The following is a 15,521-nucleotide window of genomic DNA, read 5'->3' as shown; positions in this document are numbered from 1 at the left end:
AGTTGCTAAAAGAACTTTGCTGCTTTTTCACTCATTATTTTAGTCGAGTTTTTGTACATGACCATTTTCAAAGAAACTGTTTTTTTGGAAGTTATTTAACACTGACCTATTAATTCCTGGAAAAATGCCCAAGATACCACAATTTGACAACCATAAATTTTTATTTTTAACCAAATATGTTCTTAAAAATTGGCTGGAAAGTCATAATCGCAAACTACAGGAAAAAAAAAACATCCTGCAAAGACCTGAGACATTCATCATTCAGTTGATCTTCTCTTCCGTGAAGCTTCCTTAGAAATGGAAGCTGTCAAAAAGGCATTGTTAGGGAGGAGAACCAGGACGGAAAGGCTGACGTATGACAAATTACACAAGAACTGGATTTAAAATCAGTGGCAACAGGTCATATGGTGAAATTGTCAACAGAATAGACAGAGAAGGAGAGAGGTACAACAGTGAGTGTCTGCAGCCATCTGTAAAATACAGTGTTGAGCTTCTGTCATGGATTTCGTCTGCATCTGTATGCAACGTATCTTATGGAGTAACTAAGGAGAGCAGTGCAACCATAAGTGTTTACAGTGATCTTGGGATCTTGTCAAAATTAATATAATTATTATCTCAGAAACATATCCACCATCCAATACCATCTGGAAAGCATCTGACTGGCAACAAAAATGCACACTGTAACACTACCAGACATGCAGTAGCCTCCCCAGAGCCTATCAGGAGGATCATCTTGACAGAAAGGAACAAAAGGCAACCAACATACAAAGAGAAGCTTTGAAAGCCCTTCAAAAAGCCTGGAGAACTATTCCTGAAAACTACTTGAAGAAATTATAAGAAAGAGAGTTCAGGCTGTGGCGAAGAATAGTGGCGGTCATGCCAAATACTGACTTTGAAGCTCGTTGCAGACATTGTTTTTGCCTTATGCATGTGTATTTCCATGTATGTTTGCACATGTTTTTGGCTTAAAACTTTCACATAGTATGACAGAAAAGAAGGAAAATCTTCAGACTGAAAGATCTGAATCTAAGTTCATGTTTTAGCCCCACAGGTTCCAGTCAATATTTAAAATTAGTCTACTGAAACTCTAAAAGTAACTAAACGTGATAAAACCAGTGTTGAAGGCTAGCCTGGATTATTGTTACCAGTGCTCAACATTATTACTTGATAGTAATTTATTTTTCTCAAATTGCCCATCCTTTTTTCTCCTACACTCTTAGACGAACAGTCCTATAACAGGCTGAGTCCTAAATCTAAAATCAATAGTTGCCAATTGTTGTAGAGGAGGGAAGAAGCAGTATCATTTCCTCACTGACAGACGACTCAGGAAAGATTTATGAAGCAAAGCATTTTTATGACAATTAAGTGTTTTCATCTGTTTATATCCGGACAACATGCCACTTTTAAATATTATCTTATATTAGAGAGTCACAGAAAATTAGAAAATGATGGACAGGAGAAAAGTTTTTAAAAGACTTGAATTCATTACCTTGATTGATTAGCTTGTACGCACCTGCTGCTGGGAGAAAATTAAATTCCAGCAATGAACAAAAGAGACGTTCAGTATCAGTTATGTGATGTTTCCACACAACATCTGAGCAAAAAATAATATAAGGTAAAAATATTAAAAGTCAAAAAATGTTTAATTCTCTTACAGCTTTTGTGATTTTCTTATTTTCTTTCAGTTTTCATGAATGCGGCTATTCCTATAGCAGCTGTGTTGACGGTAAGTTTCATTTAAAATGTAATAATCATTATGCTTAAGTTAGCTGGGACTTTTATCTTGTTGTCTTGTTCCTTGTGTGAAGGGTAGAGCAGAGACAGTGCCAAGTAGTCTGACTGTCCAGTGACGTTTCACACTGAGACAGTGGAGGACTTTCTGAAGTCCTTCATGGATGTAGACTTGAGTGATGACAAATGAGAAAAGTCAGACTGATACCAAGGAACAGGATGACTGTGAAGGACACATGGAGACAAACGCCTCATCTATCATTTGATTTAATCTTCAGACTCTAAACAAGATGATGCAAGTCTGACTGACTTCACGTGCAGCTAAATCAATTAAAGGATGTAAATTGTTATTATGAGACTAACTTTTCCCATTATGTGCTCCTTCTGAACCTGCAGACATTTGTGGTTCACGTCCACATCTCAGAGGACGCTGATCTGTCACCAGCTGTGGCCTTTGCCTCTCTGTCCCTTTTTCACATCCTGGTCACACCCCTCTTCCTCCTCTCCAGCGTGGTGCGCTCCACTGTCAAGGCTCTGGTTAGGTGAGAAAGAAAGCCGAGTTTAGACAAATAAAATTCCTGAAGACAGTCGTGCGGCAGGAGACTTAAACTACAGCAACAGACTGAGCAAAGTCATGAAAAGCGGCTCGATAGATGAAGCACTTGACCTTTACCCGCAGTGGATGGATCAGCTTATTAGATCAGCCTTTTCTCGTGTAACAAAAACCCTCACTCCTCGGTTATTTCAGTCAACTGGTCTCTGACAATAATGTTTATTAATCTCACCAATTTCAATTAGTTTGCCAATCGTAACATCGGTTGTCATTAGGGTGGTGCAGAGCAGCTACTCCACTATCACAACTCAGATCTCAGATCCTTCTGGCTGCTTTTCTTATTGTATTGAGTGATGAAACGGATTGTTTCATGCAGTATCTGTGCAGGGTAATTAGAATAGATATGATCAAGCTATTTTATACATTACCTTTATCTTCTGAGGAAATGTGCCCCATGTCTGCAGATGTCTTGATAGGCTACTGATTGCACAAAAGCAGGGCTCCCCCTACAAATCTGACCTATAAATAATAAAATCCGAAAAGGTGTTAGTTTATGTTTTGTGTTGTTGGTGTCTGTACTCTCTCTTTCCTGCACCCCTCAGCTGGTCCCTCTGTAAAACTGTGGGATCTTTACCTTACAATTCAAAGCACTTTGAGACGACTCCAACCGTGAACTGACACTACAGAGATCGAACTGAACCGCCCTGGTTAGGCATGTCTTTTGTAAACATAAGCTGTCAGATCATTATCAAATTCAAATATGAAGGAGTTTACTAATTAAAACAATCCTCTGGGGATGTCTCATAAAATCAGCGAAGCAGAGCTCTTCTCGTTAGCACTCTTCAGGTAATAAGACACGTTAAATCCCATCATCTCAGTCTGTAGCTCTTAGCAGTAATCATGAATTATGTGTGATGGATGGATGAAATTGCCACAACAGGACACATTTCTTTTCTTTTAAAAGGCCTCCTACAACGGTGTCGGCAGCCTGGTTACTTGTTAAATGTAGTAGATTATAGATTGAAACTCACCCTCTTAACTGTACGGTAATGTTAGAACCCCTTTCTGATTTCAGAGGGGTCGTATTTTCAGGCGTTCTTTTCTGACGATATAGCCACCCACCTCGTCGTGGGCAGCTGTTCGCGGCATGGCAGATGCAGACTTCTTTAAGCAATGTGCTTGGAGAGGAGAAGCAGTGGAAATTTAGCTGCAGAAACAGCTTGCTATAAGGCATCATACTTGTGATGGTGTTGAGTTCAAATTTTTACATGCATGGTGAAACAAATGCCAAGCAATAAAATGACTGTTACATCTCATATTTAAGATTCTTAGAAAGAATAAATTCAGATTTACCCTCTCTGTGATATGCAGCTGTGATTTAAATATGTGTTCTCAGCACTCATCGTGTGCTGGTTTTAGCAGCAATAAAACATTTTAAGTCGGATGGATGTGGAAGCAGTTTGCGATCCTTTGAGGTTTCTATTTTGGGACTGTGCTATCTCACACACTTAATCAACGACAAGGGGGGAAATTTAGATTTAACACCTCAGCTTATTTTCACTCAACATGAGAAAATGTTTCTTTGAGAGGAAAGAGAGGATTTGATCGTAGCAATATACTGTAAAGAAACAGAAATGCATTTTTTAGACTTTTGGACTGAACATGTGAATGAATCATGAGTCATTCTCATTACATAATCCAGTTGATTATGGAGGTATTTTTTTCTTGTGATCTTCTCATTTTAATGCCGTAGTTTTGGGCGTATACTTTTCTCATCTATACCAGGTGTTTAATCTCTGGAGAACTTAAAGACATAAATGAAGAAAATAGGATGTAACAAGTTTCAGCTCTTTTTATTTAGCACTGATTTTGTAATTTAATCATCAAGGAGAAGGACTAAAGTGAAGGTGATGCAGAGATATGTGGGTGTGTGTGACAGAGACAGACCAGCTGATAAAGCTCATCCTTAGTGAACCGTGTTTCATTGATTAGCCAGTCAGCATGGGCAAATGAAAGATGTGACACTAAACAGCGGGGTGCAGTTATCTTCACATGAATGAAAGTGAACTAATTTAAATGCCACGTCACTTGAGCTGGGCTTTTATTATGAGAATTTATTATGATGCTTTATGTTGGCTATATTAATAAAAGCCTGTTAATTTTATTTATGATGCATATTTTATTTTATTATTTATTGCTTCATTGCTTTTTCTGTCCTCTCTTTTATTTGCAGCGTTCAGAAGCTCAGCGAGTTTTTTTCGAGCGATGAGATCGGAGACGAGCAGGAGCCCAAAGCAACGTTACCCACTGGCTCCAGCAATCACAACCAAAATCGGTACCAGGCTGTGGTAAGGGCTTGATTTTAGAAAACAAAGTGGATAAAATCTCTTTCAAAGTGACTCCTTTGAACATTTTCATCCTCTACCTTATCGCCTTCCTCACCGTTACCTCTTTGTCCTTTGTGCTGCATGTTATACAATCCTCCTTTAGTCATCCTCTAAACCTTTCCCTTTGTCCTGCTCCTCCTCCTCTTTATCCCGATTTTTCCAGCCCCTGAAGGTGGTGAATCGGAAGCGCCCCTCGCGGGATGACTGGAACAACTATGGCTCAGAGGGGAACCACGAAGGCGATGGACCCTTTCAGGATGTAGATCAAGATATCTGCATCAAGGTGAGAGAGACAGTCAGAGAGACCAATGAGCCTCCAGACTGGGCTGCAGGTGATGTAGATATGAGTTGAGATACCCAGGAGCCCAACTTTTATCAGACATTTATTATTGTTACTTTAACTGAATTTGGGAATTTATGTTTAGCATTTGTTAGGAAGTGAATACTCATTCCCTGCAGGGGAACATTTTCACCAGCTCATGTAGGAGTGTTGTTTTAGATTTTATTTTGGTTTAGTAGTATACTAACGTGTTCCTGATTTTTATTTGTATATACTGTGTAATTTGTATCCATATTCACCCAAATATGAGATGTGATATGTTATTTATCACACTCCCCATCCCTACGAGATCAAAGTCTTCAGAGCGGAGCATCACTGCTCTTCAAAACCGTTTCAAAGCTGAACCAATTAGCTTGAAATGTCATCATCACAGCACAGTCTGTACATCATGCATGATGTTTTGGACACCACTTATTAGATTTTAAGTAAATTTGTAAAAATATTTTGGTGTTTTTTTACACAGTTTCTACATTTGCACTGAATTGCGTGAGATTTGCATTTGCTTTAGAGCTGTCATCCACATATTAATATCTGGGTTACTGTAAGCGGGATTTTCAATAATTAGATTAGATTAGATTAGATTAGATGAAACTTTATTAATCCCTCAGGTGGGTTCCTCCGGGAAATTCGGTTATACCATATATACACATATATACACATATATAACTACAGAGACATATATAAATACAGAGTATACAAAAGGGATAAATAGAATAAATAGGAATAAGAGTACAAGGGAATTGCACATTTCAAGTTTCAAGTATTGTGAGTCTATTGCACCGTTGGATATTAACAAAAAGTATTGAACAGTGAAAAGGCACTGCAGCTTGTAGGAAATCTGAGCATTTTGACACATGCCATGCAATTCTTTGCCTGCATAATTCATTCTCTGTATGTCACCAAAATATTCTGGAAGCAAGTAAACAACACCAGCATGACATGAATAAGAATTAGGCAACAGTTATTTTATAGCCTCACACGCCGGTATGCACCATTTTGAGAAGGATTGCACGCTTACAAAGAGAGAAAAATTATTCTTTGTTTGATGTTTTTACCGCATGAGCCTGTGCCATCTTTTCAGATATCAAATGGCTATTTCACCTGGGTCGATGGAGCACCAACGCTTTCAAATGTGGACATCAAAATTCCCTTTGGTGAGCATCAAGCAGTGCCATGTACAGTCTGTCTGCCCCTGCTTCGCTTGTTTCTCTATTCAGTTGTTTTAAGTACTCATTCACTCACAGTACTTTTGCCTCTTCTTCATGAAATCTCTCAGGTAAGCTGACGATGATTGTGGGCCAAGTGGGTTGTGGAAAATCCTCTTTGTTACTGGCAGCACTGGGAGAAATGCAGAGAGTGTCTGGAACTGTCACCTGGAACAGGTCAGCTATATTGTTTTTACTTATTATTTGGTGCTTGCAAAAGTGTGCGATAATCAGTTGTGAAATGTGATTCTGAATTTCTCTTTGTGGGTCTGAAGAAGTGCAGATATTGTTGCTTTATCAGTCTGAGAGACTGATGTGCACCATATCAATCTGCAGTGAATCTTTGGAGCTGAAAGTTGATTAAAAGTAAACAGAATTGCAATTCTTCTTTAAACTGTAGGACGTTGGAAGAACAATGGAAGTGATTAAATTTTCTTTGTTGAGATTATGATTCTTCATGAGAACAGTGCTGATCTCATTAGCATGATAGTGCTTAATATCAGTCACCCCAGTACATCGATCACCTCACCCATCCATTCAATTACAAGGAAAAAAGACAAATGCACCACCAGGGAAACACTTGTCACTGCTGCATTTCATACAGTTCATTCTATGGAATCAAATTCAGTCCAGAGGTGAAAGGTTAATTCCAAGAAATCTGCTACCTTTAGGGACCTGAACCACTTCAGCTGATGTCATGCCACGTTTTCCTTCTCCATCCTCAGCCTGCGTTATTTTCTGACATATGGTTTTCCAAACCTCTCTGATAATTGGTCTGTCATGGGCACCTTTGTTCTTTTATTTATGTGTTTTTGCACAACTATTAATTATATGCTGCTGACAGGGCAATTAGCAACAAAATCAGACTTACAAGTACTCTGTTTCATGACACAGCAGTATAACATAAATGGATTTGTAGGTCAGTGGAATGAGCTGATATGGCAGCTTTCTTTTTTATGGTTTGGAGAAACGTTGTGGAAGAATGTGGGCATCCTTTTATGCAGCACTGACCTAGATTCAGTTGGCTGCATTTGGTTGAAAATCCCAACTGGTTTGCTGTGGCTGCAGGCCAGAAGCCCACCTCCTAATGACACCTGGGTATGCCTTTTTAGCACTTATCAGCTCAGCTAAAGCTTCTTTTAAATAATCCTCCAGTTTTCTTACATCTGGCTTTTTTTTTTTTTTAGGTTGAATTAATTTATCTGGACAAATGTTTGTTTGTTTTAAATGACTGATTTCAGACCAGATTAGGCTTTTGAGCTGAGGCAGACTTTCCTCATAACTCTGTAAATTAGATCATCATTTCAACAAATAAAGTCTGTTAATTGCAGATTTTGGTTAAATAATAATAAAGTGGTATTCACCATGTGGTTAATAAAAAGAAAGGAAATGCCAAAAGCTTTGAAAAGACATAACAACTGAGCTAAATTTACTCTATTTCACTGCATACTGTGTATCTGTTACAAGTAAAGTGATCAGTCCATTCAAGAATAAAATTGTATTTCTCATATTGTACGATAAATTGGAAGAAAAACAGCGATTATGTGACTCTTTAGATTCATTTTGTTACCCTTTGAGTGATTCAGAGCCCCAGATGTAAAAACCACTGTGCTAAATGAATGCATTGTAATGCATTGGACAGGCTGTGGTGTAAAACTACCCTATGCTGTTATAGTCTCATCCCAGTCTGACAGATTTAAATAGATGAAATACTTTTTTCATTATAATCTGGATTATTTTGATTAATAGTTTGAATACAGTTTAATAATAAATACATCATTACATATTAACATTTAACAATGCTGCTCGTTCTGGACAAACTATAAACTTTTTCTTGTTTACTTATTTTTTGACCGTTTATTTAGACTGTTGGATTGAGTTCATTTAGTGACCCAGTTCTCCTTTTTGGTGCCTTCTGAGTTTTTTTTTAAAGGTCCTGCTGCAGATGTGGCTTTCCACTCTTAGGTTTCATCCAAACAAAACCCAGTGGGTCTTTAAAAGTAGACTGAATTTAAAATAGCACAATGCAAAGTGAATCCTCATATCGTGCCAGATGCATTCTGGGAGCCATTAGCCTTTGTTTTCTGCATCTGAATGTCTCGTCACCTACCCAGGATGGCGCTGCTATCAGTCTCCATTTGTCACCAGAGTCTAGGCTGTTCTACTTGATTGTCACAATGTCTCTGGCAGCCAAACACACTCCTTCTGTGTTGATGCCAGGGTTGTGCTGGCACTCCCTCTGATATTAAATTGGAATGAACTTCAGGCATGCCAAGTGCTCGAGCGTCTAAGTTATAATCTATCCCTGGGAGACTAAAAGGCTGTCAGTTAGACTTTGCATTGCTGAAATATACAGACACACAACCTGAGTAGTTTCTTCCTCTGTTTTCTCTGGTTTTGCTCTTATTGTCATGCAATGTTTTTGAGTCAGCAGCATGTACTGTATCGCTAAGAAACACACATAAACATGCAGATTAAATGAGAGCAGCTTGTGCCTGGCAGGGGCCGAACACATGACTAATCAGACGCGTGAGCATGTGAGCTTGTCAGATATATAAAGACAGTCTCATTGACTTGGCGGTAATTGGTGATTCAGAGTCAGCTGTTACTGACCGGCTGATGGTGTTTATGACTGCGATGCCATGTCTGAGCTCACCATGCTCCATGTGTTTGTTTCATCAAGCACTGAAAACCTATTCTAGTCACCTGAAAAAAAGGGGCCATTGAACAGCTGTTGTGAAGCTCTGTATTAGATTGAGGGCCCCTCTGTTCTTTTTTTTTTTCTGAGCTTTTTAATGATTTCTTGTTCACCTTGGCTTACAGATTGAAACTGAACCTCTTTAACCTTTGGGGAAAAAGCTTCTGGATTTATTTTTAAATCAGCTTTGCTATTTCTGAGCTGTAGATGTATGTGACACTGCAAGGACTGGGACTGTACCTCCGAATCATTAGAAAGGAGTCAAACTCTAGTCTGTCTTCGCAGGGGTATTTGATTTTAATAAAGTCTGATAATATTGTAATTAAATGGAACCTGTTGGATTACAGGTCCCAGAGGGTGGCATCTTTCCTATTAAGGGTGACTGCATGATAAAAACTCAATTAATCTCATCCATCGGTGGGAAACCACACACACAAACAGCCCACCTGCTCCCTCTGGCACCTGTAGTCCTCTTCAACTCTCCTGATCCAAATATGGCACAGAGCAGGGGGACATCTGGGGTTTCTCTTACGTTAAAGTACATGACTATTTGCATCTTGACCTCGATATTCAGTCAAAATGCCGAAGGTCTCTTATCACGTGTGCACTACACCCAGAGTTCAGCTATTAGACAGGAAGGTTGCAACCTTAAAACATACCTGTTAAAGTAATTAACTGCAGCAGGACAGTGACTTAGTCTTGTTTTAGAATTACTGGATGAAAAGTGCACTTTACTGTGGAGGATCACTGAAATATGGAGGTTGTAGACTGCTTTAAATTATGAAGCTGAAGAAAACTTAAGAATTCATTGATGGTTTACTACACAATTTGCAGTTTTTATTTTCTTTAGGCACACAGCAACTGGTGGCTACAGCACAACCAAAATGACTGCAACCATGTGCAATCAACTTGTAATGAAACTTGGTCACCTGCAGACTGAGCGTGCTGGATGCTTGACCTCTGGGCAATCAGCTGCTTTTACAACTACTTGCAATTGGCCCCAGACAGCAAAACAATTCAATGCAATCCGATGCCGACCACTAGTTTTTTCGTGGTCTCACAAATGTTGCCAACCTATTTTTCCTCTAGTGTGACTGGGCCATTAAAGACACCAGGTAAATCCTGACAAATCCTCCACAGCCTGCACTACGGCATGCAGCGGGGAAAAATGTTCAGATATATGCCATTAAAAGCTGACCAGAATCAGCACTTATTAATCACACATGGTGCAGTGCTGTTTGCACTTATACTTTATGCACATAGCATAATGATTGTTTTGTATAATGTGTGCATTGCGTTTATTGTCTGTTTGCATTGTCTGCATGTTGTCTGCATTATCTGAGTCACCGTCAATCAGAAATAAATTCCTTAATATTCTTGGCTGATAACGTTGATTCTGATTTTGAGCACTATTAGTCCCCGTCATCGTTAGGGGACTTTTACGTTTATTAAAGTGTTGGTGAATCACTCAGCCTAGCTTTAAAGATTAGATTTCAGTTTCTTGCTGCTGATAGAAAGTGTCAAGTGTGACTTCTTATAAATTGACATAACCTTGGGTCCTTCAAAATGTTGATTGACGAGATGGGAAAATCTCTTTCAGTAGCTCAATCAGAGATAAAACCTGTAAGTCATCAGCCCCATCGTGATTACGCAGTTGTTCCAGCAGCTGCAGGAAAAACAACACCCTCAAGCTTCCGTCTTTGTTAAGTGTCATCAGGTGATTTGGTGTGATTAGGTTACTCCTCCACAAAGATGAGAGCAGCGGTGGAAGTGCATGATCATGGCTGTTTGCTTGTTTGACAGTAAGCTCGGGATGACGTGGGTTGTCATGCCCATTGTTATCTTTATTTTTTTAATGCATTCTGCGTTTTTCAAACTTCTCAGTTTAGGTCTCATAATGAAGGAAACTTTTTATGAGAACATCATTTTCCATTTGTTTTTGCAGTATAGTAACCATAGCAACCTTGTATTATGTAGATGCACAGTGCCCGCACCTTGTCCAAGTGTACAAATCACTTCATGTTAGTTGCTCCACTCTAAATTATTGGCTTTTTGGCCACTATTTTTAAATTAAAGAAACTAAAGGAGTAATGAACTTGCTCAAAAATAAACATGTTTGCTTTTAGGAGGAAAAACCTATGTTTAGATATTTACCAAGTAAACTAAATTTGCATTTAGACTTGTCACATAAATTTGTTGCCCCTGTTTGCTTCTAGTTGTTTTTACACAGTCTGACATAGCCGTGCTTGCGTGTGAGAGTGAACCATGTGTGAGCCTTTAAATATCAGTCAGCCTTCCTAACAGCTGTGCCCTCTGGCTGACGTAATGCTGCTGCAGTAAACTTTGAGTAAATCTCTCCGGTTGTCCTCAGATGGGATCGGAGTCACCTTCTCAGGACAAGTGTGTGAGGTGTCAACTTGTCAAACCTAAAAATACACCGCAGCATCAACTGAGCATGTGCAAAGCCAAAAACAGCCAATCACATCCAAATAAATGTTAGGGTTAGGGCTGTGAATGTCTGTGCATTTTGCTACATGAGAAAGAGCTTGTGGGAGTTTCAAATGACAATACATGTAATAATAAAGAGCCATAATTAACAACTTTCCCTTGGTCTTTAATAAAAACAGTTTTACAATTACGTACTAGTAACTTATATATTTTTTCTATTATTTACAGTCTGCCAAACCTGGAGTCTGAAGGGGATGAAAGGTAAGCGTTGCAAGCAGAAAGCTAAAATCATCATGTATTTTTAGTAAGGCCTTAAAGTGCTCGGACAGACTGTGCTGGTTACTGTGTGAACTATTTTCACTGAGAAACTTTGACTGAGCTGTCGCTCATGAACAATAGTGTGCAGTATAAATCAGGATTATAAATAGAGCTCTGTTGACAGTTCAGAATTGTCACTGGTTTAGCTAACACATATGGAAGCCTTATCATAGCACACTGTGGCTGATTGTTTCTATTTGTGACTCAGCTTTCCTTTCACTGCTTTCTCACTCTGGACCTACATGTACACACAATGAGGCTTCCATATTTCAAGTATTTGTGTTGTGTTTACTTTTGAAAGCTGGTGTTTCGTCATTAGCTGATGCCGCTGTTTCTGCTGACTGAACACGGAACTCTTTGCTATGTGTGTGTCTAATGGTAGCGTGATGTTTAATGGGTAGGAGGGCAAGAAGCAAAGACTTGAGGCAACACACATCTCATCTTTGTTTAAATAGGAATAATCTAGTTTGGACCCAGTGACTGGAAACAGTTGCGTTAAAATAATACAACTTACTGCCCAGTGAAGTTATTAAGGCAATTTAAAAGTATTTTAAAGGTCATAACACTAATAAAAAGCCATTTTACCTGTGACCAGCAAAGCCATTCAGCTGCTGAAAAATACCTACCACCCACACCGTTTCTACTTTCTGAGCAGGTCGCTTACCAATCAGAAGGTTGGTAGTTTGATTCCTGGCTCAGACCTGAGTGTACACAGGTCTGAACACAAGTACACACGGGCCTTATGTTTTTCCTTCACTCAGTTTACCTCACTTTTTTATTGTTAACAGAATCAAACAGTGAGAAACAAAATGAATAAGGTACCAGTGAATGGCCACACACATCCATACACCAGCCGCAGACCTAGTGCTGACGTACTAATCTCAGGCGGAGGCATCAGATTCTCAGAGAACTGCAATCCAAACGGGGTGATGCTGATTTCCAGTTCAGCAAATTACAGGAAGAAAAATTAAGAGGGCGTGGGCGTTATTTTAGGAAGCATCAGATCACCGCTAATGATAGACTTGCTCATGTAGGGCAGTGGTTGGCCTGTTTGTGTTGGGGCGGCAGTGACACGATTACCATAGTGAGGGAAGAGTACGCGGGTTAGTGAGTGTGTTTGGTTTTTGTTAATCATTACAGGAATTTGGTGGAGTCAACAGACTGTTTATTTCAGGGGGAACAATGCCTGTTTAATTATTTGGGCGTGTCTCTAATGAGTGCTGTGTGTTTGGTATTTTCTCCGCAGTCCCACAGACAAAGACGCAGCAGGCGAAGGAGACATCAGGTGAGCGCAGTCTCCATGGAGATGCATCACCAATAACAGGAGAGCCATTAGAGATGTACTTGTGGGTGGTTATCTAGAAGGCCACTAAAGATAATCAAGAACTAGCTATTCCCACTGCTTATATACTTACCCCAGACCCTCGGTTACATATTGACTCCACAAATACGGAAGGTCGTTAATGATCCCAGAGGTTAAACAGATTTTTAACCTTCACCCATGTGTGAAACTATACACTCATTAAGAGGTAAAATGTAAACATAGAGAGATTATTGTGTTTGTTTGACCCTGCTTTAAGCCTGCTTGTGTCGTAAATCTCCGGTAGGAAGAGAGGCCCTGTGGCCTACGCTTCCCAGAAGGCCTGGCTGCTGAACACCACAGTGGTGGAGAACATCACTTTTGAGATGCCCATGATAAAATCAAGGTAAGACCTCATACTTTTATTGCACTGTTTAAAAAAACAATGGTATGATGAGTATATCTGTTCACTCAAGCTTTTCAGTGGATGCCGCTGTTGGTTGAGGCGCTGCACGCTACAGGCATATGTATGTTTGGTATACTTGGATCGTACACACCAGCATTTTTTATACCCAGTTTTTGTCACATGATAGGGAGTGTGGCAAGCAAGCACTGGACCCAGAATGCTAGATTCAGACTGAATTAAACTCTAAATCTCAGCTTTTATTTTGCTGGCAATAAGGTGAAGAAAACAAAAGCAAACACAGTAACAGAGCAGGGTAGGAACTGAGGGATGGAGGCTCAAGCAACACGAGGGAGGACCCGACAAAGAACAAAGGGAGACACGGACAACATATACACAGGAGGAGACTAGGGCAGAGTGGACACACCAGGGAGCACAGCTAAACAGAATCTAAGACGGACAGAAGAAGCAAAACTGAACCTGACGCACAGAAAACAAGAAGACAAGGACTGTCAAAATAAAACAGAAGGCAACTAACACAGAGCCCAGGACTATAACTTATAACTTGACAAGACAGGGAAACCAGACAACCACTGAGACAGAAGACAGTCAGACAATGACTTCATACAGGAAGTATGAAACACAGAGAAGAGACTAGGACAGACTGGAACTAATACAGTCAAGCAAAACACTAGAAACATGGGTACTAGCAAGAACTGTACTCAAGACTAAATAATTTAGAACAAGAACATGAATAAATAAACTCTTAAATCCAAAAGAAACAAATCATGAGTCCAAAATAAAAAGCCAGGACCATGACAGTTTTCTGTTACGTATAGACACAACACTACTTACTAACACTGCTGCCTGCCTGGAGTTAGGTGCCTTTTTTTGCTTGAATAATTCGTAGGTCATTATTAAGTGGTTGAATGCCCATAGATAAACTGTGAATAACCTTTAAAGACCTTTAAAGACTTTAAAGAACTATTATGAAGTCTGGCACCTGCAAAGAGATGAGGGGCTGCACAGACTTTTGCACTTTTGCAGCTTTGTGGTTTTCACACTCTTGTCTAGATGATTTTTTGTCTTTGTTTTCCTTTTTGTGTGTCTGTGGATGTGCAGAACATGTCATACTATAAGTAACCAGTGTATGAGCGCTACTGAAATTCAAATTGTTGTCACTGTGCTGTTGTGAAACCTGTGATCACAACAACGTTAAAAATAACATCCAGAGTTGTTCATTATAAGAAGGGGATCTACTCTCAGTCAAGTCGAGCAGTTTAGCCAAATTAGAGCCAACAGCACTTCTGCTCCCTCCAGCCACTGTAGTAAATTGGATGTGAATAGTCAATAGTTCAGTTATGAACTCTTCAAATACGCAGCCTTGACACTGAAACACCTCAAGCCAGGATATTTTGTTGCTGAAGGTGTGTGGTTCTTTGTGCCTCTTGTGTTGTGATGCAGCGTGTCTCCAGTTTTGCTCGCTGTTGAAAACGCCTGTGGAGGGACAGTCTAGATACACGCATTTTCGTAACACACATGCCGCTTTCATCCACACAACAAATGGTATTTCTCAAAGGTCAAATGCATTTATGGCATCGTCTTGGCTCTCTGTGGCTCTAATGGACTGTTTTTGATAAAACAGGTTTAATGGACTGCTGTGCTTTGTTGCTGTGGAGATGTTCAATAAAACAGTCTCCAGTCTCACTCTATCGCCGCTGTCCTGCTGCGCTGTCTGTTTTATCCAGCAAAATCTGGATTACCACTGGGCTGCAGCAGGTCTTTCCATGAATTTCCAAGCTGTTTAATCAAGGCTGTTGTAACCTGCTGTGTCCGTTATTGTATCGCATTTGCTTATGTTTGTGCAACAGTTGGTTCAAGTTATACAGTTCCTCCAAAGCTCTGCTCCAATTCTATGGCTATTAGCAAATGCCAAAGAAACATAAACAGAACACTTTATCAACTACCTAGCTAATATATAAGTTTGGATATTCACTATGCAGAGAGTATGTATTTCTCCACCCTGACATAGACACCAAACACTAAACTCAGTCTTTAATTCAACATTGTGCTGCAAAACAGTTGAATTCCTGCATTTGGAAAAAGCCCACAATTTGGCCCTGTATATCCACAAATAT

The 15,521-nt window shown here is 39.6% G+C and overlaps 1 protein-coding gene across 7 annotated transcripts in view; it reads left to right on the top strand.

Annotated features, from left to right (window-relative positions):
• abcc8 (ATP-binding cassette, sub-family C (CFTR/MRP), member 8) overlaps positions 1 to 15,521 on the top strand; it is a 59,703-nt gene that overhangs the window by 25,527 nt on the left and 18,655 nt on the right. For 5 of the 7 annotated variants that reach the window (XR_010094414.1, XM_063480021.2, XM_063480019.2 and 2 more), the window contains 9 exons: positions 1,686 to 1,726; positions 2,128 to 2,273; positions 4,518 to 4,632; positions 4,775 to 4,954; positions 6,093 to 6,165; positions 6,288 to 6,393; positions 11,591 to 11,623; positions 12,927 to 12,965; positions 13,288 to 13,386. Coding sequence is in view for 6 of the 7 variants with exons in the window: in XM_063480021.2 (XP_063336091.1) it covers positions 1,686 to 1,726; positions 2,128 to 2,273; positions 4,518 to 4,632; positions 4,775 to 4,954; positions 6,093 to 6,165; positions 6,288 to 6,393; positions 11,591 to 11,623; positions 12,927 to 12,965; positions 13,288 to 13,386 (832 nt within the window). In the remaining variant the exon portion in view is untranslated. The remainder of the gene's footprint in view (positions 1 to 1,685; positions 1,727 to 2,127; positions 2,274 to 4,517; positions 4,633 to 4,774; positions 4,955 to 6,092; positions 6,166 to 6,287; positions 6,394 to 11,590; positions 11,624 to 12,926; positions 12,966 to 13,287; positions 13,387 to 15,521) is intronic. The other 2 variants (XM_063480024.2, XM_063480023.2) reach the window with 1 other exon arrangement.

This window comes from Pelmatolapia mariae, linkage group LG7, assembly GCF_036321145.2.
Source record: "Pelmatolapia mariae isolate MD_Pm_ZW linkage group LG7, Pm_UMD_F_2, whole genome shotgun sequence".
Classification (NCBI taxonomy): Eukaryota; Metazoa; Chordata; class Actinopteri; order Cichliformes; family Cichlidae; genus Pelmatolapia; species Pelmatolapia mariae.
This window is presented reverse-complemented; position numbering and strand designations above follow the sequence as displayed.